At 45.1% G+C, this 21,636-nt stretch overlaps 1 protein-coding gene across 2 annotated transcripts in view; it reads left to right on the top strand.

Annotated features, from left to right (window-relative positions):
* ME3 (malic enzyme 3) overlaps window positions 1-21,636 on the top strand; it is a 195,214-nt gene that overhangs the window by 126,787 nt on the left and 46,791 nt on the right. For both annotated transcript variants that reach the window (XM_008263027.4, XM_070076488.1), the window contains 3 exons: window positions 1,968-2,043; window positions 10,353-10,514; window positions 17,066-17,169. In XM_008263027.4, the coding sequence (XP_008261249.2) occupies window positions 1,968-2,043; window positions 10,353-10,514; window positions 17,066-17,169 (342 nt within the window). The remainder of the gene's footprint in view (window positions 1-1,967; window positions 2,044-10,352; window positions 10,515-17,065; window positions 17,170-21,636) is intronic.

The following is a 21,636-nucleotide window of genomic DNA, read 5'->3' as shown; positions in this document are numbered from 1 at the left end:
ATCAGCAGGAAGGATATTCTGTTCAAGTTATTCTGTTGCTACCAGAAGTCTGGTTTTACTTTTAGGATGACAAAGACTTAGGTATGTTTTAGGAAAAATGAAGGCAGGGAAGGTACAGTGGGGTAGAAGGGATAATCAACCATGTAAAGCCTGCAATTTTCCTGGAACAAAAGAAACGATGGGGACAGCTGAAGTTGCAGGGTCTGTAGGTTTGTTGGTGGGAGATGACAGAGAATTCACCTAATGGAGTGAGAAAGAAGGTGAGGCAGTTGTAGGTTTGAGGAGCACAGAGAAGTTTTGCAGAATAGAAAACAGTGAATTGACCAGAGAAACTAAGAACAAAGACTGACCAGTATTGGGAGTCTACCAGGTTTGCCTTGATGAATTTGTGGTGGTATCAATCAGTTTGCCCTGTGAGTTTTAACTGAGTTCTTTCTCAGTTAACTTTGCGTACTCAGGTGCAGGCTCTTGGGGAACAGAAAAGGCATTTTTCCAGGATTGGGCTCGGGGAGACTGATGAGAACAAAGAGTTTGACCAAGCGATGTGTCAGTATTCACTAGGGCATTGTTGGGATAGTAACTCACGAAATCTGAATACTTTGTGAAGCCATGAAAAGCAGTCTTTGGAAGCCCTCTCTGATTTAGATAAGCACCTAAATGAGGAAGAAACTTCTCCCACATAACTCTATACCTAACACAGACAAATCGATTTAACTGTGGACATTTCATGAGCAAAAGAAGCCTGTGTCTTTGATGGACTGGACAAAAAAATTTGAACAAAAAGGGAAAGAAGGAAGTGGAACAAATGACTTGCTGCCTTAGTATCACTATCCCTCCTCTGACAGGTACATACACATATTCTCTTACCCCTTAAGACTCGGGTTCACATAATTAGATCTAAATATTAAAAGTGCTAAATCAATCTAATAAACTCAAATAAAATATGTTGCACCAACCTTCTTTGCAAATATACCCTCAGGATGCCTGGAAGGTCACTTTTGAATTTGAAATTTGCAGACTCCAGGGGTGCAGAGAAAACTAGCTCATGACTGGCACCCTACCTCTCTTCCCTTGCCAACTCCATCCCCCACTGCAGGGACCTCATGCACATGTCTAGACATCACAATCCATGTGTTACAGTCTCAGCCCTAGATCTGAAGGTCTAGCAAATGCAATATAGTCTGTACTCAGGAGGAGGAACTGGAGGAGAGGTTCCCATGGTTCCAGGAAGCAATCATGGGGCCATTTGGTAAGGAGATTGTGGGGCCCTACTACCTGATCTAGAGGGAGGGAAGAGGACAACAACTCTGGTGTACACAGCCTCTGTGTGGGCACACCTCTTGATCCCAGGGACTCTTGACCTGTGGAGAGGAGCAATTGGAGGAAGTTCCAGATCAGGGCCATCAAAGCTCAGGGGCTTTGAGTAATGTGATAATCAGGTTTTCATTACTATAACGAAACAACTGAGGCAACTACTTTATAAAGAAAAGAGGTTAATTTAGGCTTACAGTTCTGAAAGTTCAAGACCAAGATCAAGTAACCCCAATGACTGGGCCTCTGTGAGGCTGCAGATGGCAGTGGTGGAGTACATGTGGAGGAAGGGTCACATGGCAAGCCAGGAAACAAAGGAAGTAGCTTGAGCCCAAATTCAAGCTTTTATGAAAATCCACTTACAAGAAATTCCTTCTGATGTCACCTCCTCCCCCAGTGACCTAAAAACCTTCTGCCAACACCAGAATTGGTTTGTTTCCACCCTCTTGTACCATTGACTTATGGCTTTGGTATTTAAAGTCCTGCATGAGTTCAGGTAACAAATAATGTTCAAATTATAACAGGCAGGGATCTCTCCCCCTCTAGGTCTATGGGTAAAATTAAATGATAGGGTGATACAGTACCCATGATCTTGGCTCTATTCCTGATCTAACTGCCTGATTACTCTGTATGTGTTTTTTTTTTTTTTCTCTTAGTGGGCTGTTTATCACTATCCATGACAAGGGTCACCTTGCAACAATGCTGAACTCTTGGCCAGAAGATAATATTAAGGTATGATTCTAAAAAAAAGGGGGGGGGGAGATGATTCTGTTTTCATTGCTGTGGCTCTATTGTTGAGAGGATCCTTTCAACTTGCACCACAGTAATTTCCAGCCATAAAATGAGCCATTATCCTAAGCCCAGATCATGGACTTTCTACAGCCAAGCAAAAACATACCACAGTGTAGTTTTTGCATTAGCCAAGCCCTCTTGAGAAATTGGCTTATTCTTTATTCTTATTCTTATTATTATAAAGACTTGTCCATCATGTATTGAGCATCTACTAAATATACAGTGCCAGTTTTCATGGTAGATAGAGGGAGCAATCAGATGTAGATCCTCTTCTCAAAAAGCTGACATGTTGTGAGGAAAATAAGACAGAGACACTAATGACTGATAGGGTGGAACTTTATCAGAGATGGATGAGATATGTAAAAAGAGTTTAAAATGTTCCAAGAGGCAAAGATGACTTGAAGGGAATATGGGAAGACTTCATGTAGGAAGTGACATTGGACTAGACCTTAAGTTAAGGTACAGAGTTTGGATAGTCAGGCATAGGAGAGACTAGACTACAAGTGAAGACATCCTGCACCATGAGGAAAAGCTGATGATACACAGTATCTTCACACTTGGGTATGTTCACCCCAGATCTAAACAGTGAGGGTGGGGGCAGTATATATACAGAATAACAAACCCAACACCCTTTATTGGAGAATTGATTTTACTAAAAAAATCTTATGGAGAAAACATTTGTATATAACAAACAAGATATGTCATGGAATATAGAAGTTGTATTTTTTTAAATATAAAATATGTGGCTTTGTAGAAATTTATCAGCTTATGACTAACTCCTCAGATATTTCCCTACTATCAGAATTTCTATGGAAGAGTTTAAGGGTATCTGGCATCTAAGATTCTTGTCATTTCTGGAAACAAAAACGAGTGATGCAAAAATGTGAAATACCTGCTGGCTGCTGGGGCATTTGGAGCACATGTCCTGGAGAGGAGTTGGAGCTGACCAGCTACAGTATATAAGTAACTCTCAGGTCCAGCACGCACACCACCCCGCCTTGCCTGGGAGGCTGACGCACTTCACCATTGTTCTCCCTCCTGAGCCTTCTCCCTCCTTCCCCGCCAGTTCCTTGAGCCTCCCCACTCATCTTGCTGGACACCAAATACAGTTTTTTCCTACATAGCTCTTTTTTGTTCCACTGAGTTCTGGCTCTCTGCAGGAGTATGAACACTGAGAAACAGAGCAGGGGACAGAAACCTTGACTTTCAGGCTTCAGGCCTGAGCCACAGCCAAGGCAATGGACTTCAGTCCTGGCCATCATTTTGTACATCTCTGCCTGAGTGTGATTTGCTCTCTGCTTCTCCTTCCTGCTTATCTGCTCAGACTCCAATTATGTGCAGGCCTTGGCCCTGCAGGATTAGTTCCCGTCCCAGAGAAGCAAGTTTCCAGGGTGTGTCTAGGATGAAACTATAATAAAATCTCAACAATATTTAGGAAAGCCAGCTCACTCGATGAAGAGTTAACTCCAGGCTAACCTGAGTGGACATGCTGCTGAGGTCCTGAAAACAAGTCTTTCCTATATTTGTGGACAGGTCAATCACAGGTACGCATAGTAGGCACTCAGCAGATCCTTGCTGAGTGCAACAAACTCAGTATACAGATGTGTTGAGCATCTTCCATGTGCGGGAAACTGTACCAAGAACAAAGAAACTGAGTCTCCACAAGCATGCAAAAGATCAGAAGTTAGAGACAGAGTAAAGGAGAAGTTACCCCTTCCTCCAAGCTGGCACAGGACCTTGGTGAGAAGCTCATAGGCTGGATTTCAGGTTTCAGTTGCTCCTCTCATCAGGGCGCAGCTTAACACAACTGTACCCAGGGCCCTGTTGCAAGGGGTAAAAAATTCAAAAAACGTGGACCCTGCTTCCAAGTTACTTCATATTGTACCTGGGAAACCATGATATGCATTCCAAATAGGACCTTAGGAACTAAATATTCCTTAACTGAATGTAATAAACATGTCTTGAGAACTCTCGAAATACCAGAGGGCTAATTGTCAGAGAGAAGGACACGGCAACCACTGAGATTTTAGAGGAGGAGAAACAGGGGCTCTGAGGTTATCCAGCAGTAAATGGGACCCAAGCAGGTCCCCATATAATAGAGACAGACTTACAAAGCCTCTAAGATTAACCTAAGTTACCCAAGCAGATCTGAGTTGGTGGCATCCAATGTAATTACATGCAACCATCATTTACTAAACATCTATTCTGTTAAAGTTCCCTGGGGGTTGGATAAAGAAGGCACATAGGCCCAAACTCAGGGAGCTTGCAATCTCGTTAAAGAGACTGAGCTGGAAACAGTGACAGCACAGTGTTGGTGCTGCCAAAGAAAGAAGCCCAGAGGATAAGGAACAGACAGGAAACTGGCTGCCAGCCACATTGCAGTACCCTGGCATGAGCAGGTGAATGCCTGGGGTCACTGCCACCCTTTATTCCTATCTCACTTTGGAGAAACACGGGGTTGGTCCCAGTGATTAGGTAGAGGAACCAGCCTTGGCTTTGCAGTGAGACAGATCTGGGTTCTGGTCTTCATTCTTCCACTCATTTGCTGTGTGTGCAAATAACCTCTCTGAGCTTTGTTTTCCTGTTGTAAGGATTAACCATGATGTAGCCTATACACATTGAAGGGCACTTGAAGGGACACGGTCATGACTGAAGGTGGCAGAGATGGATGTGGCACACACACCGTGGCATGTCTTAAGTGCAGCTGTGGATCCCCTGACCTGGGGATCATGCTTCCCAAATCAGCAGTCAGATGATTTGTACCCTTAACTATATTTGATTTGGCCCTCAGTGGTTTTAAAACTTCTGAATTAATGGGCAACATTTTTAAACAAGAGACTTTGTTTAATAAATAAATATCAAAACACTTGGATCTTCAGGTTCTGTGCAAAAACCAGAAGCTCTAAATATTGAGCCTAATGTTTGCCATGGGGACAAGAGCACTGGAGTGGACTGGACAGCCCTGACTAGCCCCTGCTCCACTCATCTGCCTTTTCTGGAGGTTCCCCACCACACCCACCACCCACACCCCAGGGTATCTTTCAAAGGTTCAGAGTGTTCCATGCCCAAGCCCCAGTCTTCCCTGTGTCCTGATGTGCTCTCTCCAGTTGCCTTGAAAAGTGAAGAGGAAGGTCCCCCTACTGGATAGTCTCTGCTCATTGTCCCTCTCAGTTCCTTCAGAACTGATGAGGGATGCCTTCACTATTGGATTTAATGCATGCAGTCCCTTAATCAGAGTGGAATAAGGATTGCTTTGGGAACCCCTGAGACAGGTCTTGAAGCTGGGTAGGAGTGTATCTTTTCTCAGGTAAGCAATCCAAGCTAAGTGACTTGCTGGCGCCACCCACATGAAGGGCTGGTGCCAAGCCAGAGCCTTGCTGCTGAGCCACCAGTCCCCAGCTGATGAGGGTGAGGATAGAGTGTTTTTTTTTTTTGTTTTTTTGTTTGTTTGTTTGTTTGTTTTTTTGACAGTCAGAGTTAGACAGTGAGAGAGACAGAGAGAAAGGTCTTCCTTCCGTTGGTTCACTCCCCAAATGGCTGCTACAGCCGGCGCACTGTGCCAATCTGAAGCCCGGAGCCAGGTGCTTCCTCCTGGTCTCCCATGCGGGTGCAGTACCCAAGCACTTGGGCCATCCTCCACTGCACTCCCGGGCCACAGCAGAGAGCTGGCCTGGAAGAGGAGCAGTCGGGACAGAATCCGGAGCCCCAACTGGGACTAGAACCCGGGGTGCTGGTGCCTCAGGCAGAGGATTAGCCTAGTGAGCTGCAGCACTGGCCTAAGATAGAGCTTTTCAAGGTGCAGGTAGGTTCAGGCCCTGAAAATGCTAGCTGTCCAGCTGGTGAGAAGAGGGAATGCAGAAGAGCTTAAGAATCAACATGGAAGTTTTTTAAAAAAAAAAAGACTTTCTGTGATTTCCCAGCTGGAAAGCAAAGATGCAGACTGAGAGATAAGAGAAATAGGAGGGAGGAAAAGGGGGCTGGGGAGACCATGAGCTTTTGTGGGCCCCTCTTGTTCTGAGAGGAGGAGGCAGGCCAGGCTGGGCCAGGCCACCCTGAGCTGTCCAGCATAAATCACAAAGAGGAGTGAGAACTGCTTTTCCGAATCTCTCCCACAGCAGCCATTGCCCAGAGCCAGAAGAAGGCTTATTTGAGAACTTCTCCCTCCCCAACCATTTTCCCAAGCTCCTAAATCTCTCCAACACTCAGGCCAAATGCTCTGGGAAGAGAGGTTCTGAGAGATAGCTGGGGGTAGGGTCAAGGGAGCATCTTCTGCCACTGGGCACCAGCCACTTAGGTGCCTAAACTTGGACCAGACTGCCAGTGTTTACTGCCTGCCTATGAGGCACAAGTCCCCTTTGCACTAACTTCACACCATGCTCCATGTCAGAGGCTGGATTCCCTCAGATATTCTGATATAGAAATTCACATGTAAGGCATTTTCTTAGGTCAACATCTGTGGAAGGGAAGAGAGAAAGACAGCCAAAGGAGAGAGCAGGCTGCTTGAGGTCTCCAAAAAGACTTGGCAGACCCCATGAGGCTCTGGAGCTGGTTTTCCAGGTCTGAGGAGGTGGGGCAAGAAAGCAGAGCTTTGCATCCCTGAATTTCTCAGTCATGATTTGCAGGACACTCCTGGAAGAAACTGTGACTTTGGGCAAGGCAGCTGTCTTCAGTCAAGGAGATTCCCAAGTGGGCTGATAGCTGAGGATATAGCTGAGTAAATAAGTCCTTCATTCTTGAAGTGGAATATGGGCCACACATCACCATATCCACTTCATGTGGTAGTGTGCCAAGTGCTTTATGTAGATTAACTCATTGGATTCTCCTGACAGCTCTGTAAGAGGTAGGGATTTGATAGACAAGGAAGCTAAAAGGCTGAGTTCTTTGCAAGTGAGGAGTGGAACCAAGATTTGAAACTAAGGAGTATGCATTATTTATGGTGTGGGGAGAGAAGCAGAGGAGGAGGATAAAAGGGAAGATGAGAGGGGATGATGAAACAGAAGAGGAGAGGGTTATATAGACAGTGCTGTGGGCAGCCCATGATCATAACTACTCCTAAATAATAAACATCACTATTATACCAGCAACCATTCACTGTCACCCTACGTTGTGTAAGAAACCAGGGTAAAATGAAATATATTTTATTTTATCTTTAAACAACCTGATGAGTTGCATACCAGTATTATTATTATTATTATTACATTCATTTCATGGAAAATGGAAGCTTAGACTTGCCCAAGACTTCATGTGGTATTTCATCAAGGACCCTAGATTCAAGTACCAGTAGCAGACTCCAAAGCCCTCGTCATTAATCTTTGACTGTTGGGTGAGATGAAATGTGCCTTCAAAAAATGTTAAATAAGAATACATATGCTATCACCATCAAATTTTAAGTAGTATCTTTGATGGGTCTTGGCATGTAGTAGGTACCCAGTAAATGTTTGTGGAAGCAGGCAGGCAACAGGAAGTATGTAGTACATATAACAAGTACTAGCAGTTCAGGGGAAGAAGAAATCACATTGCTTTGTGATGGGTAAGGTTGGCACTGCTGGAGAATGGGGATAAAGTCCCTTGGAAGAGAGGAAAACAGAAGCTGAGAGGGAGAGATTGTGGGAGGATGCGGAGTGTATCTTGGAGGTGTGAGGAAGCCAGTTTGCCAGAAAGGGGCAATTGTGTGGAGTCCTGTAGTAGAAGGTGAGCTTCAGGGGTACATTGGGCCCAGGTCATTCTAGAGTTAAGCATTTTGGGCTCTGTTCTACAAACAGAAGTCTTTGTAAGTCTTTAAATCAAATGGCCTTTTGATTCAATGAATCTGATGTTGGTTAGCAGGGGGCATTGCAAGAAAGAAAGAAGCTAGGTAAAGGGTCTGATTGTGAAACTGTTGCAAGAACAAATAGGCTAGGATCTAGGAGGGACAAGATGTGGAGATGAGGCATTCCCTCAGAGGAGACAGGTGCACAGTCGAATGCTCCAGTACATTTCCAGGCTGGGAGGCAGCATTGCAGAGCCCTGTCCCCATCTTGGGGTATCAGGGGAATAGCTGGTTTCCTGTTTTCACTTCATATCATTCACTCCACCATCAGCAGAAATAATGGGAGCCACACTAAGGAAGCTTTGAATAGGTGGGATAGCAGGAAAGTGCCAAGTTTGGGCCCCTCATCCCAGAGGTCTTCAGAGGCAAGGAGAGAGTAATACTGGCTCCAACAGGGAGAGCTGCCCAAAGGAGGCCAGAGGCAGGTTAAGGAAGGGTGATGCCCAGGCAGAGCAAGACTGTGCCAGGAGCACAGGTGCTTTAGTCCAGCCCAATGGGGTGGCAGAGCAGCCCTGAACCAGGAACCCAAAGCCTTGCTGGAATATTAGCCTACTGCATACACAAGCAAGGTGACCATGTTAAGTCATCTAATCTTTCTGTGATAACTGGTGTGCAAACATCCAGCTCAGTGCCTGGCATGAGGCTGATACTTAAATATGTGCAGAACATGTACACTTCAAGTTTCAGTTTGCTCACCTGTGAGACAGGGACAACAGTCTCAGACCTACCTCCCTTCCTGGGAAAGATCAGCTGAGAGACATCTGTGAGCAGTCTCTCCACTGAGGCAGTGTTCCAATCTGGGAGTGAATAGCATGAATTTAACAATTTCTTGCACTCTCCAGATCGCCCTTTCTGCAAGTGGAGAAGTGTTCTTAAGATCTCTGTACCTATTTATGTAAAAAGGCAGCACCAGCCCATGTGTGCTGTCATCCCAGAGAGACAGAGAAGTGGGAAGATACCATCCATGGACCCTTTGAGTACTTAGTCATATACTCTTCTAGAGCCAGAATGGGTCTTCATCTCTTTATCTCCAGTTCCCAACATCATCCTTTAATGGAATGGATGAAATCCTTGGGCACCATGCTTGGAGCCAACCACGTCATCCATTGCTCCAACCTGGTTCTAATCCTGACCCAAAGCCAAGTTCCAGTGGATGGATGGGTGAGAGATGGAGGGAACCCCTGATGGCAAGCAGGTTGGGATGAGTACAAACAATTTCACTGCCCCTCTTGACAGAATGTCCTTGGTCTGACATTTAAGGCCATTCACAGTCTGACTCCTGCACAACTTCCGATTTTTTTCCTACATGAAAAGTCCTGTGAAAGAGTCTTCTTTCCTGTGCCTCCTCATGTGCCTTCTTTCCTGTGCCTTCATATGTCCTAAGTGAATGAATACATGAATCCATCATAATCATGTGATAAATGCTGCCCTTTCCTTCAGTTTCATCAACAGCTGTTAATTCAGGTAGGCTGTGAACTATATATCATACATGGTTGGCCCTCTGTTATTTTTTGCCAAATGCAAAAGGTATTCCCAGCTCAGTATGAGGCTTTTCCTGATTTCCCATAAAACTGATCCTAGAAGATGTCACAGAAGCTACAGCCTTTGCACATTGGACTGGAGCAGGCTGAGGAGCACTTGGTTTGGTTTCTAAACCTTGGAGCTGCAGCAGGAACACAAACACTGTTTTTCATTTGTTCCTTTCATGATGTTCCTCCCTTCCTGCCTTCCCTGCACCCAAGTCTCAGGCTGACCCTATCTGAGGTTCTCTGAGGGTGAGTGAATAGTAGCAGTTATCTACCAACTCTTCTGTTTCTCTGATTTCCCCTGACCCTGAATCTCAGTATGCAGGGCAGGTGTCTGCTGTCATCTCACCTCAGTGGAGTTTCTTCCCACCTGCCAGAAAGGACTGGTCACCTGCTGTTGAATAAATCCTTTGGCTTTATCCTAAATAAGCTGTGCCAGCCCCAGGAAAATCAGTAGGCATTGGGTTGTATTGCTATGCTTTTTTTAAAGATTTATTTATTTATTTAAAAGTCAGAGTTACAGAGGGAGGGAGGGAGGGAGGGAGGGATAGAGAGAGAGAGAGAGAGAGAAGGAGGGAGGAAGGGAGGGAGGGAGGGAGTCTTCCATCCACTGATTCACTCTCCAAATGGTTGCAATGGCTGGAGCTGGGCATATCCAAAACTACGAGCCTGGATCATCATCCAGATCTCCCATGCAGTTGCAGGGATCCAAGGACTTGGGCCATCTTCTATTGCTTTCCCAGGTCATAGCACAGAGAGGTATCGGTAGTGGAGCAGCCAGGACTCGAACTGGTGCCCATATGGGATGCCAGCACTGCAGGTGTTAGCCCCTGCTACAGCTAGGGCTTTTAAAAGGAGCCCTTTGTCACAGGAGGTGCAGACCTTGATTGACGACACCCTGCTGTGTTTTTCAGGCTGTGGTGGTGACTGATGGGGAACGCATCCTGGGCTTGGGAGACCTGGGCTGCTATGGCATGGGCATTCCTGTGGGCAAGCTGGCCCTGTACACAGCATGCGGAGGGGTGAACCCACAGCAGTGCCTCCCTGTCCTGCTGGATGTCGGCACCAACAACGAGGTAACATCCTGCCCCTGCCAGAAGCTTTAGGTACAGAAGGGGCCAGAGAGTGGAGGGTGGAGGAAATACCTTTGTGTGTGTGTGGAGGAGGGGGGAGGGTTATACCTATACAGCAATGGACCATTTATTTCCTGATGTCCCCTTGACAAGAGCACACCCCTATGCACTTGTGACACAGAGGAGATTCTGCCTGCCTGGCAACCCTCTCTGGTACCTTAACCTCATTCTCTTGTCATTCCCTCTTTTGGGACCCCTTGCTCCTCTACCTCCATGAGGTGTAAATGATGAGCCCCATTGAGTATGTTCTTCCCTGTATCCATGACCCCACACAGCTTCCTTTCCCATCAAGGCCACTCTGAGCCATCTGTAGAAAGGGCAGGTGGAGTGGGAGTGACTACTGGGCTGCATTTTTAAGCAAGATCAGGGCAAGCTGCCCCCATGGAAGGATTAAAACTCAAAGCACCAGGCCAGGGGCTAAAATTTCTGAATCAGACAGATGAGCGCCTTGCAAACTCAGTGAGAGAAACTGAGCTAAGCTGTAGGTGAGATGCAACTGCAGATTTCCAGGGGCTTTGTGAGTCGGGAAGCTCACAACTCAGCCAAGAGTTTGTCTTTCCTGGGCAGGCACCGCAGTATTTGTGCATTTCTGCAATTTTCAGCTCTGTGTCTCTGTGTAAGAACACATGAAAAAAAATCCAGATATTCCTTACTAGTGACATTTATCTTTGAGTTTGAGACCAGTGCATGATCATCATTTAAAAGCTGAGAAAATCCAAGGAATCATTGTGAAATCAGTGCTAATCATTGTTTACATTTTGATATGTTACCTTCCAATATTTTCTGCCCAAAGCACTTATAAAGCCAAAATGGGTTCACATTGCATATACAGCTTTCAACACTATTCTTTAAAACTTATTATCTGCATGAATTTTCTCCATGGTCATTGGTCATTCCTTCACAATGCCATTAAAATAAACGCTTGGTATATCATAATTTACACAAGAAATCCTCCAGAATTGTACACTTAGATTATTTCTAAATCATACTCTAATATCCATTTTTGCAGATGATTCTTAGTTACCATCTCTGATTATTTCCTTAGGATAAATTCTTTAATATTGAAATACGAAGGCAGAAAAAGTCATTTTTTAGATTCTTGATTTGCATTGTCAAAAAATTAATAGCTGTTTGGATTCTGCATTGATCTTCTGAGGCAAATTTGCCAAGGCTCTTTGCATGGCCTTCCTCTTCTCTAGACACCATATGTTCCATTTCTAAATAAGAATGGGCACTGTAGCTCCTAACGAGGAAGGATTCTTATTCAGGCTTCATCCCTAGATCCCATCAAATGGGGGAACAGTGGGAGGATCTTGATTAAGGGCTGGGAAATTATGGGGGTAGTTAAGAAGAGGGAAAGAAAGAGGAGGAAGAACAGCACTAAAGTGATAAGCAAGGGCCTGAGGTCACAGAACCACTGATGAGTCAGATGAGTTATTGTACCTCTTTGAACTTGATCCCATTGTGGTACAAAGAGAAGGCACAATTTGGAATGTCCTTCCACCTCTTCCTCTCCCCATGTTCCACATCAGTATTAAAGCTACTCATCAACACCAATGCTCAGATTTTACTCTGCACACATTCCCTTCCCCCAACCAGATGTCTGGGTTTACACCAGGCATTATTAAAATTTCCCTTCAAGGCCAGTGCTGTGGCATAGCAGATAAAGCCTATGCCTGCAATGCCAGCATCCCATATGGGCATTGGTTCCAGTCCTGGATGCTCCACTTCCAATCTAGCTCCCTGCTAATGTGCCTGGGAAAGCCGCAGAAGATGGCCCAAGTTCTTGGATCCCTGCACTCACGTGGGAGACCTGGAAGACATTCCTAGGTCCTAGTTTTGGATCAGCCCAGCTCCAGCCATCGTGGCCATTTGGGAAGTGAACCAGCAGATGGATGATCTCTCTCTGCTTCTTCCTCCCTCTCTCTGTAATGCTGCCTTTCAAATAAATAAATAAATATTTTGTAAAAATTACCCTTCACCTCAAAGAGTTTGTATGCACTGATGAGTGTAGTTGTGTTCCAACTGCATTTAATTGAGATATTCACTCTCCATGCTAAAATCTGACCCTATGCAAGAACTGGAACATCTTGAGTTTGATTCTGAGAACACTTCATCCCCTAGAAAGATGCTGGTGGCCTCTAGCAGGTGCATTATATACTTTGTCACTGAAGGTCCCATACCCAGCAAGGATGAGCTGATGTTTAGGGCAGACCCCAACTTGTAACAATTCCACAAGAAAAGATGGCTGGGAACAGTGGTAATAATGGGCAAGCCCCCTTTCCCAGACCATCTGGTGAAAGCCTTTTAATAACCCTATGAGTGGCACATCTATCATTATTCTCTTCTTACATTTGTGGAAACTGAGGTCCAAAGAGTTTAAATCACCAAAAAGATGTGCTGCAGGTGGCAGAACCTAATCTGAGCCTGTGCTCATCTTCCCACATCACTCACTTACCTGAGTTTCTGTTGTTTTCTCAGTAAAGATCACTTCTTGACTTTAAAATTTTTATGACTAAAAGTAACATTAAAATATTATCCAAAAGTTTAAAGGCAAAAGGAAATGGCATTTCTCCCACAATGCTATATGTGTGTTTTAATATTTATCTCTGCCTACACATAGATGGAATTATTACCTAGTTGTAATCATAATGTGCCCATATTCTGTTCTAATTTTTCCAATTAAGATTATTTTGTGAACACTTTCTCTTCGCTTATTTCATAGAAGTTTATTGAGTGTTTAGTAGGTGTCAGGCACTCTCCAGGCACGAGGGAGATAAATGAGAGCCAGGCCTGGGTGGAATATCCTAGCTGTCAGCGTTTCAGCAATGCCACCTACTTGATCATTTTAATGGTCATGTGTTCCATCTGCACACAAATCCAGAGTTACAAAATGACCAACACGTGGAAGACAGTGATTTATCTCTTTATAAGTAGATTTACTATGTAATCCCCTGCACTATAGTTTTTTTTCAGAAAATGAGTCTGTTTGCTAGAATTTCCCTCCAGAAGTCTTGGAGCGCATCTTTTGCTCAGAGCAAAGCCAGAACTGCAGGAGACAGAGGTTCCACCTCGAAACTTTTGTCTCTCACGTCGGTGCAGGGAAGGATGCTGTTGTGGGGGCTTCTAATACCAGAATAGCTGGGCCATCTGTGTGTACATCCCTATAAAATCTCCGAAGCCAACAGAAGCTTTCATCAGAGTCGAAGGAAACACCCTCCAGGTTTCCTGTTGAAGGAAAATACCTGTCTACAGCCCTGAAACTCTGAGTCACTTCTACCTGCCAACACCAAGGAGGTTTGGAAAATTAAATACGCAGTTCCTGTAAAGAAGTAACAACCCATGGTTAAGTTCTGAAAGGGATGGCGTAGGAGACTCCTCCCAGCTATGGATACATACGGTTTGGTTTCTGCATTTTGTTTTGTCCACGAGCTCCCAGACACTCACACTTAAGTTGAAAGTTTGACTGAAATATTCTCATTCAACAACCTTATTTTACATGGGTACAGAGGCCCAGAGCAGAAATGACTCTCCTAAGGACTGACCCCATGGCCCATGCTCATTCCATACTATGCTGAGATTCTGAAGGGCACCCCACAGGCCATGGCTTTCAAATGGCCCTTCTTGTGTCTTGATGGCCTTCTCCGGGCAGAGCCTTGAGCCTCTATGATTCCTTTTGCAAAAGAGATTCTCTGTGATGCCTTGGAACTAACTAATTGGAGAGGAGCAGGAAGCATGTGCTCAGAGAGGCAAACCCAGGGGCGCAGCCTGGTCACATTGCCTCAGGGGAGGAGGTGGACTGCTGAATGAGCATGGGGCTGGTATCTAAGCTGGGTGTTACAAGTTTCTCCTTACCATGCCAGATTATCATGCCTGTGACTAGTAACTACTCAGCACTCACCCTGTAGTGCCATCAGAGGACTTACTCTTTGCACATGTGTGATTCATGAGGATGCCCTTTTTGATTTCTTTGTAGCCTACCACTGAGCTTAACTGATCTTCCAGAAAGAGGAGTGGGAGGCACAACTGCCACTCTGAGGGGAGGACGCTGTGTCCACAGTGTGACCCCAAACCCATGGCCTTGCAGATCCACAGGTACCCTGAATAACATCTTAGGATGCCTGTTGCTATGCAAGATAAATATTTTTCAAGCAGAAGCTTTATTTATTTTCCAGCGTACATCCAATGCTCACTGATATGCCTGGTGAAGAGGAGGATAATTTCCTCATCTGTCTTCTATGACATTTTATCTCCAAGAAAAACCTTAGGAAGACAGAACTGGGCATCCAGCCACACAGGGAGTAGTCAGCCTTCTAACTCCCATGGCAGAGGAGAAAGTTCTGGTTCACCTGCTTTGGATAAATGCTTTCACTGAAAATTATAGTCACTAACTTACTTAGTTTCAGGGGGGTTTGTAATAACAAGAATGAAAGATTTAGTCCCTCTATTAATATTTATGTGCTAGGCACCCAGCTGGAGACCAGAGATAGGAAGTATTGAAGTCAGGTTGCCACCCTGGGAAGAATTCCTGTTTTAGAAACCATGTGTTCTGCCCTGTTGCTTCCACTAGTGTATTTTGTGACCTTAGGCAACTCATTTAACCCTTCCAAGTCTCAAAGGAGGAAGCTGACCAACTGATTTCCAAAGACCTCTTTGTTCTTAATTCAACATTTCCTTAGCCCAATCCTGGGACTCTTGCAACTCATAACCACAAATGCTTTAGTTAGGCTTACCATCAGAAAATGCAAATCTCTGGGGAAATGCCAATGAACAAGCGGTAGATCCTTTCCTCAAAGATCTTGCCTTATATGATAGAGCTAATTATCATCCCTGCTTAACAGAGAAAAAAATGATGCCGAGATACGTGAAATGCCTTGCTCAAAGTGACAGAAGTAGTTAAGTGACAGCATCTGAATTAAAACCCAGGTCCACCTACTTCCAAAGCCTGAGTCCCTTCTGGAACACACCAATGATGCTCAGAGGACAGCATCTGGACCACAGTGCCCCTTTCTTGACTGTACACTGCTTCCTGGCTTTACGTTCCTTCTGTTGATAGGGTTATCAGGATTATCACATTTAGCAGATAAAAGTACAGCAGGCCAGTCAGATTCAAATTTCAGATAAACAGGGCCTGCACTGTGGCAAAGTAGGTTAATCCTCCACCTGCGGTGCCGGCATCCCATATGGACGCTGGTTCTAGCCCTGGCTGCTCCTCTTCCAATCCAGCTCTCTACTATAGCCTAGGAAAGCAGTAAGAAGACAGTCCAGGTCCATGGGCCTCTGCACCCACGTGGGAGACCTGGAAGAAGCTCCTGGCTCCTGGCTTCAGATCAGCGGAGCTCCAGCCATTGCGGCCATTTGGGGAGTGAACCAGCGGACAGAAGACCTTTCTCTCTGTCTCTCCCTCTCACTGTCTGTAACTCTACCTCTCAGATAAATAAATAAATAAATAAAATCTAAAAAAAAATGTTCAGATAAGCAATTACTTGGTTTTTCAGCATAATTATGCCCCATGTAACGCTTGGGATGAACTTGCACTAAAAATAATAACAGTAGTAATAATAATAACAGGGAACAGCATTGTCGCACAGGGGGTAAGCCACCACTTGCAACATCAGCATCCCATGTTGGAGTGCCATTTGAGTCCTGGCTGCTCTGCTTCTGATCTAGCTCCCTGTTAATATGCTGGGAGAGTAGCAGATAAAGTACTTGGCCCTCTGCCATCGATGTGGTAAACCTGGGTGGAATTCCAGGCTCCTAGCCTCAGCATGGTCCAGCCCTGACCACTATAGCCATTTGGAGGAGTGAACCAGCAAATGGAAGATTTCTTTCTTTGTCTCCCTATCTCTGTCACTCTTCCTTTCAAATAAATAAATCTTTAAAAAAGAATTTATTTGAAAGTCAGAATTACACAGAGAGAAGGAAAGGCAGAAAGAGAGAAGTCTTCCATCCTCTGGTTCACTCCCCAATTGGCTGCAACAACCAGAGCTGCACCGACCCAAAGCCAGGAGCCAAAATCTTCTTCCAGGTCTCCCATGCAGGTGCAGGGGCCCAAAGACTTGGGCCATCTTCCACTGCCTTCCCAGGCCATAGCAGAGAGCCAGATTGAAAGTGGAGCAGCCTGGACTTAAAACTGCCCTTATGGGATGCCGGCACTACAGGCAGCGACTTTACTGGCTATGCCACAGCGCCAGCCCCAATAAATTCTTTCAAAAATAACAAAATTATTACCTGAGATTCCCATTTAAATAGAGTACCCTGTATTTTATCAGGCCAAACTGCCTGCTGGAAACTTCTCTTCAAATGCAGACTGCTAGAGAGATACCACCTCCTGGGCAAAGGTGTGAAGGTGGGAGGTCCAGCTGGCTTCCTATTCCCTCCTCTCCTCCCATAGCCTCACCCCCAGTTCGTCTCGCTAAACAGGCAGAATTGTCGAAAAAAGTGAAACAGAAGCACTGGGAGCAGCTTTAGTAAACAGGTGCTGTCTGTTCCAGGAGCTGCTCCGAGACCCTCTATACATCGGCCTGAAGCACCGGCGCGTGCGCGGGAAGGAGTACGACGACTTGCTGGATGAGTTCATGCAGGCCGTGACAGACAAGTAAGTGGGCCAGACCTTTTGAGAGAGGATTCTTTTTTTTTTTTTTTTTTAGGCATTACTCAAAAACTATTTTTTTTTAACTTTTATTTAATGAATATAAATTTCCAAAGTACGGCTTATGGATTACAATGGCTTCCCCCCCATACCGTCCCTCCCACCCGCAACCCTCCCCTCTCCCACTCCCTCTCCCCTTCCATTCACATCAAGATTCATTTTCGATTCTCTTAATATACAGAAGATCAGTTTAGTTTACAGAAAGTAAACATTTCAACAGTTTGCTCCCACACAGAAACATAAAGTGAAAAATAATAGATGATTTTTTAAATGATGCTGAGATCAGATCAGACCTATTGTCATGTTTAATCCCAGTGAGAGTCAAGTTGGGAATTGATAATTTCTTTTTTTTTTTTTTTTTTTACAGAAGATCAGTTTAGTGTACATTAAGTAAAGATTTCAACAGTTTGCACCCACATAGAAACACAAAGTGAAATATACTGTTTGAGTACTCGTTATAGCATTAAATCTTAATGTACAGCACATTAAGGACAGAGATCCTACATGAGGAGTAAGTGCACAGTGACTCCTGTTGTTGACTTTACAAATTGACACTCCTGTTTATGGCATCAGTAATCTCCCTATGCTCCAGTCATGAGTTTCCAAGGCTATGGAAGCCTTTTGAGTTCTCCGACTCTTATCTTGTTTAGACAAGGTCATAGTCAAAGTGGAGGTTCTCTCCTCCCTTCAGAGAAAGGTACCTCCTTCTTTGAAGACCTGTTCTTTCCATTGGGATCTCACTCACAGAGATCTTTCATTTAGGTGTTTTTTTTTTTTTTTTTTTTTTTTTTTTTTTTTTTTTGCCAGAGTGTCTTGGCTTGAGAGAGGACTCTTAAGAGATACCTGGACTGAAGTCAACACTGGTTTTGGCAGATACACAAATAAGAGGCAGTTGTGTGCTTTTCCAGGTAGTCTGAAAATTCCAAGGGGAATCAGAGTACTTGGTTGGAAGATTAGGAACTAGATGAGCTCATTCTCTGGGAGAGTCTTTGGGAGCTGAGGGAAGAGGAGAGAAAAGAAGGTTGATGGCTGCTGGCTCTGTGTCCCAGAGGTAGGGAAATATCTGTTTTCCCAAGAGGAACCCCTCGCCCCTTGGCTTGAGCTGTTTCAGGGTTCTCTGCATGAACAGGGTTGTCTCAAGAAGAGGTGGAAACATGTGTGCCCTTCTGATGAAATGGCTTTGGCAGGCAGTTTGTCATATTTTTCATCATTTCCCAACTCTTGTGAGGACGAGACAGTGTTAATGAGCCCCTGAAGTGGACTACACGGGCACTAGGCCTGCAAGATTTATGAGGTGTTAGCTTTCACTGAGGCGCATGATATTGCAGCATCCATTCCTGTCCACCACCCCAGCCACCTGATCACTCTGCTATGGCTGGCATGCAACAGCCCTCAACCACCCATGTTTCATCTGAAATGCAAACTGACCAAACTAGAGATTCAGCAGCTCCTCAGGCCTCTGAGGACAATGCAGGTCCCATTCTTACTTGAAAATCTCCAGCCTTTCCTGCTGTCCCATTATGCCCAGGTAATGGCAGAGCTGCCCTCCTGTCCTCGGCAAAGTACTCCCTTACCCAAGCTCAGCCATAGCCACTTGGACCAAACAGTGGGCTGGAGAAAGAGCTGCTCTAGCCTCTACAGCCTATTAAGCCTCATTTGAGTGGTCTTTGGGGGGGGTGGGCAAAATGTATTTGACCCTTGACCTTTCCAAAGTTTACATGTATGTGACTTTGGGCAGCTTACCATACCTTTCCAAGCCCTTTATCTGGGTTTTTAAAAAAATGAGTATTTTTCTTCTTATTGTATTTATTTTTGTTTTTTAAGATGAGAGGAAAAAATAATGTGGCCATACAGTATGGGAATGATCCTGAAGAAAAGAGGACATTAATGATGGAGTACAGAATGAGGGGCAGAGTTCTTGAGTAAGTGAGAGGAGAAAGCATCTAGTGCATACCTGGAGAGCTTAGTCTTAAGAGCACAGAAAGGGCCGGTGCCATGGCTCACTAGGCTAATCTTCCACCTGTGGCACCGGCACCCCGGATTCTAGTCCTGGTTGGGGCGCTGGATTCTGTCCCGGTTGCCCCTCTTCCAGGCCAGCTCTCTGCTGTGGCCCGGGAGGGCAGTGGAGGATGGCCCAAGTCCTTGGGCCCTGCACCTGCAGGGGAGACCAGGAGAAGCACCTGGCTCCTGCCTTCAGATCAGTGCAGTGCACTGGCTGCAGCGGCCATTAGAGGGTGAACCAACGGAAAAAGGAAGACCTTTCTGTCTCTCTCTCTCTCACTGTCCACTCTGCCTGTCCAAAAAAAAAAAAAAAAAAAGCACACAGAAAATCATAGGCAGGGCTGTAGATCAGGCAGTGGAGCCAGAGCTCCAGGCGCAGATGGGGCAGGCAGGTAGATATGGTGGTGGGAACATGTGGGAGTCCTAGATGAAGACAAGGTCATCAGGTAAGACTGACGATGGCGGCGGGGTGTGTGTGTGTGTGTGTGTGTGTGTGTGTGTGACTTAGTTATCTAGATGAGTGATAGAATCCCAGGCTAAGGAACTAGGGAATGATCACTGAGCAGCTCTGGGTCCCCCCCTGATGTTAGTGGTCATGAATTTAACTAAAGTCAATGAACCTCTTGTCTCTTGCCAGGTTGAATTATCCAGGGGCAGGTCAGGAAAAGGTAGAAAGTAGAGTGTAACCAGAGTTAGGATTTTGCCAAGCAAGAGAGAGTAGGAAAGGAGTTGAATATTTGAGAGAATGGTTATAATGCTGTGTCATGAGGTCTAGGCTGGGTAAGGAGGTACATGAAGATACGATGGAGAAGAGGGTTAAGGGATAGTGGAAAGGTGGTAGGATTCATGCATAGTAAGTTCTGATGAGGTCTGAAATTGATTGAGTTGGGTTCTTGATGGAATGAGCTAGGAAGAAAGGAGATGATCAGCAAGCTGCATATTCACTGCTGAGATTATGGAGGAAGTACTGCTATTGAGATGTGACCACCAAAGGAGTCCATTCAAGAGTCCACTGCATTACTAGAAGTATAGCATTGAGAACAAGGGAGGTGAATGTCCCACTTCATTGCCTCCCTTTCAGGCCATCCTAAATACCACATTCAGTTCTAGACTAGATACTATAAATTACCTAAAGCACCTTTGGGCAACAATAACCATGGAAGTGATCAAAATCAAAGGCTTAACTTGGTGGAGAAAAACTCAGAGACTGGTCGGTCTGTATCAGGAATGTGGCACTACTTCCAGACATCTGAAAGCTGTTCTTGCAGAAAAGGATTAGACTTGTTTCTGTAGATCTACGTTTGGAAGAACCAGTTGATGGAATGCCATTTGAAACAAAATCAGTCACAGCCAGCATCCCCCACCCCCGCCCTGCAATGTTCTGCACTCTCTGTGGGAATGAGTTCCCTGTCACAGAAAGAATTCAAGAGTAGGTTGTGTGGTGTGGTGTAAGAGTGAATTCAGACATCGGATGGTCTATAACATGCCTTTCCCACCCACCCCCTTCATTATTCTATTCTGACTTAAGAACCTGTGTCATGGGCAGGATAGGAATCATTATTCCAATTTTATGGAAAACTAACACACAGTCACACAGTACCTGGCAAGACTGTGAGTTGAACCCTGGTCTGCTAACTCCAAATCCAGATTGCTTTCTGCAATGCCAAGTTACCTGTAGATGAGAAGAGAAGGGGTTGAAATTGGCCTTGAGAGTCCATTTTTAGCTTCCTGTTTCCAGGGTTCACTGCTTATCTAATGAAGCAGTAGTCATCCCATGATTCCCCAAAGAGAAGTCTTGCTATTCATGTGAGAAGGTTAAATAAACTAGGATGTAAACGGCTCTTCAAATTATCATCAAAGTCAGTTCACAGTTTCAAAAACACACACAGGCAGTCCAGGGTGAACCCTTGGTGGAGGCATGACTCAGCCAACAGGAATGTGTCCTTAAGTGGGAAAGGCGATGGGTGACGTCTATGGTTTTGACTTTCTAGTAAGCAAAAGCAGATGTTTCTGTGGATACTGTAGGCGCAGAGTGAACTGATCTCCCCAAGCACTGTTGGAAATTTAGTAGCCCCAAAAAGGAGTGCTTTGTCCCAGGGGTGGATCAGGAGCTCTAAAACCAATCACCATGCATTTTAAGAAAGAATCTTGGAAACACTGACTCCTGCCTTCAACATCCTTGTCTCTGCCCAAACATCCTGCTGATTAAAAAGCTCCACCTTCTTGCCCCACCCACAACTTGGGATGTGTCCTCTTGATATCTTTTGGTCTCAACAAAACTCTCTATGGCGCAGTATGGAGCTTGGCCACTGAGGAGGAACCACTAGGGCAGAAGGAATCTCCATTTAGGTCTGCAAAAAGCAGCAATAGATAGTTGGGAATGTTCTCAAAGCAAAGACACAGAGCACTGTT

Source organism: Oryctolagus cuniculus, chromosome 1, assembly GCF_964237555.1.
Source record: "Oryctolagus cuniculus chromosome 1, mOryCun1.1, whole genome shotgun sequence".
In the NCBI taxonomy this organism is placed as follows: domain Eukaryota; kingdom Metazoa; phylum Chordata; class Mammalia; order Lagomorpha; family Leporidae; genus Oryctolagus; species Oryctolagus cuniculus.
Note: the sequence above shows the minus strand (reverse complement) of the source record. Positions and strands in the feature narration are given on the sequence as shown.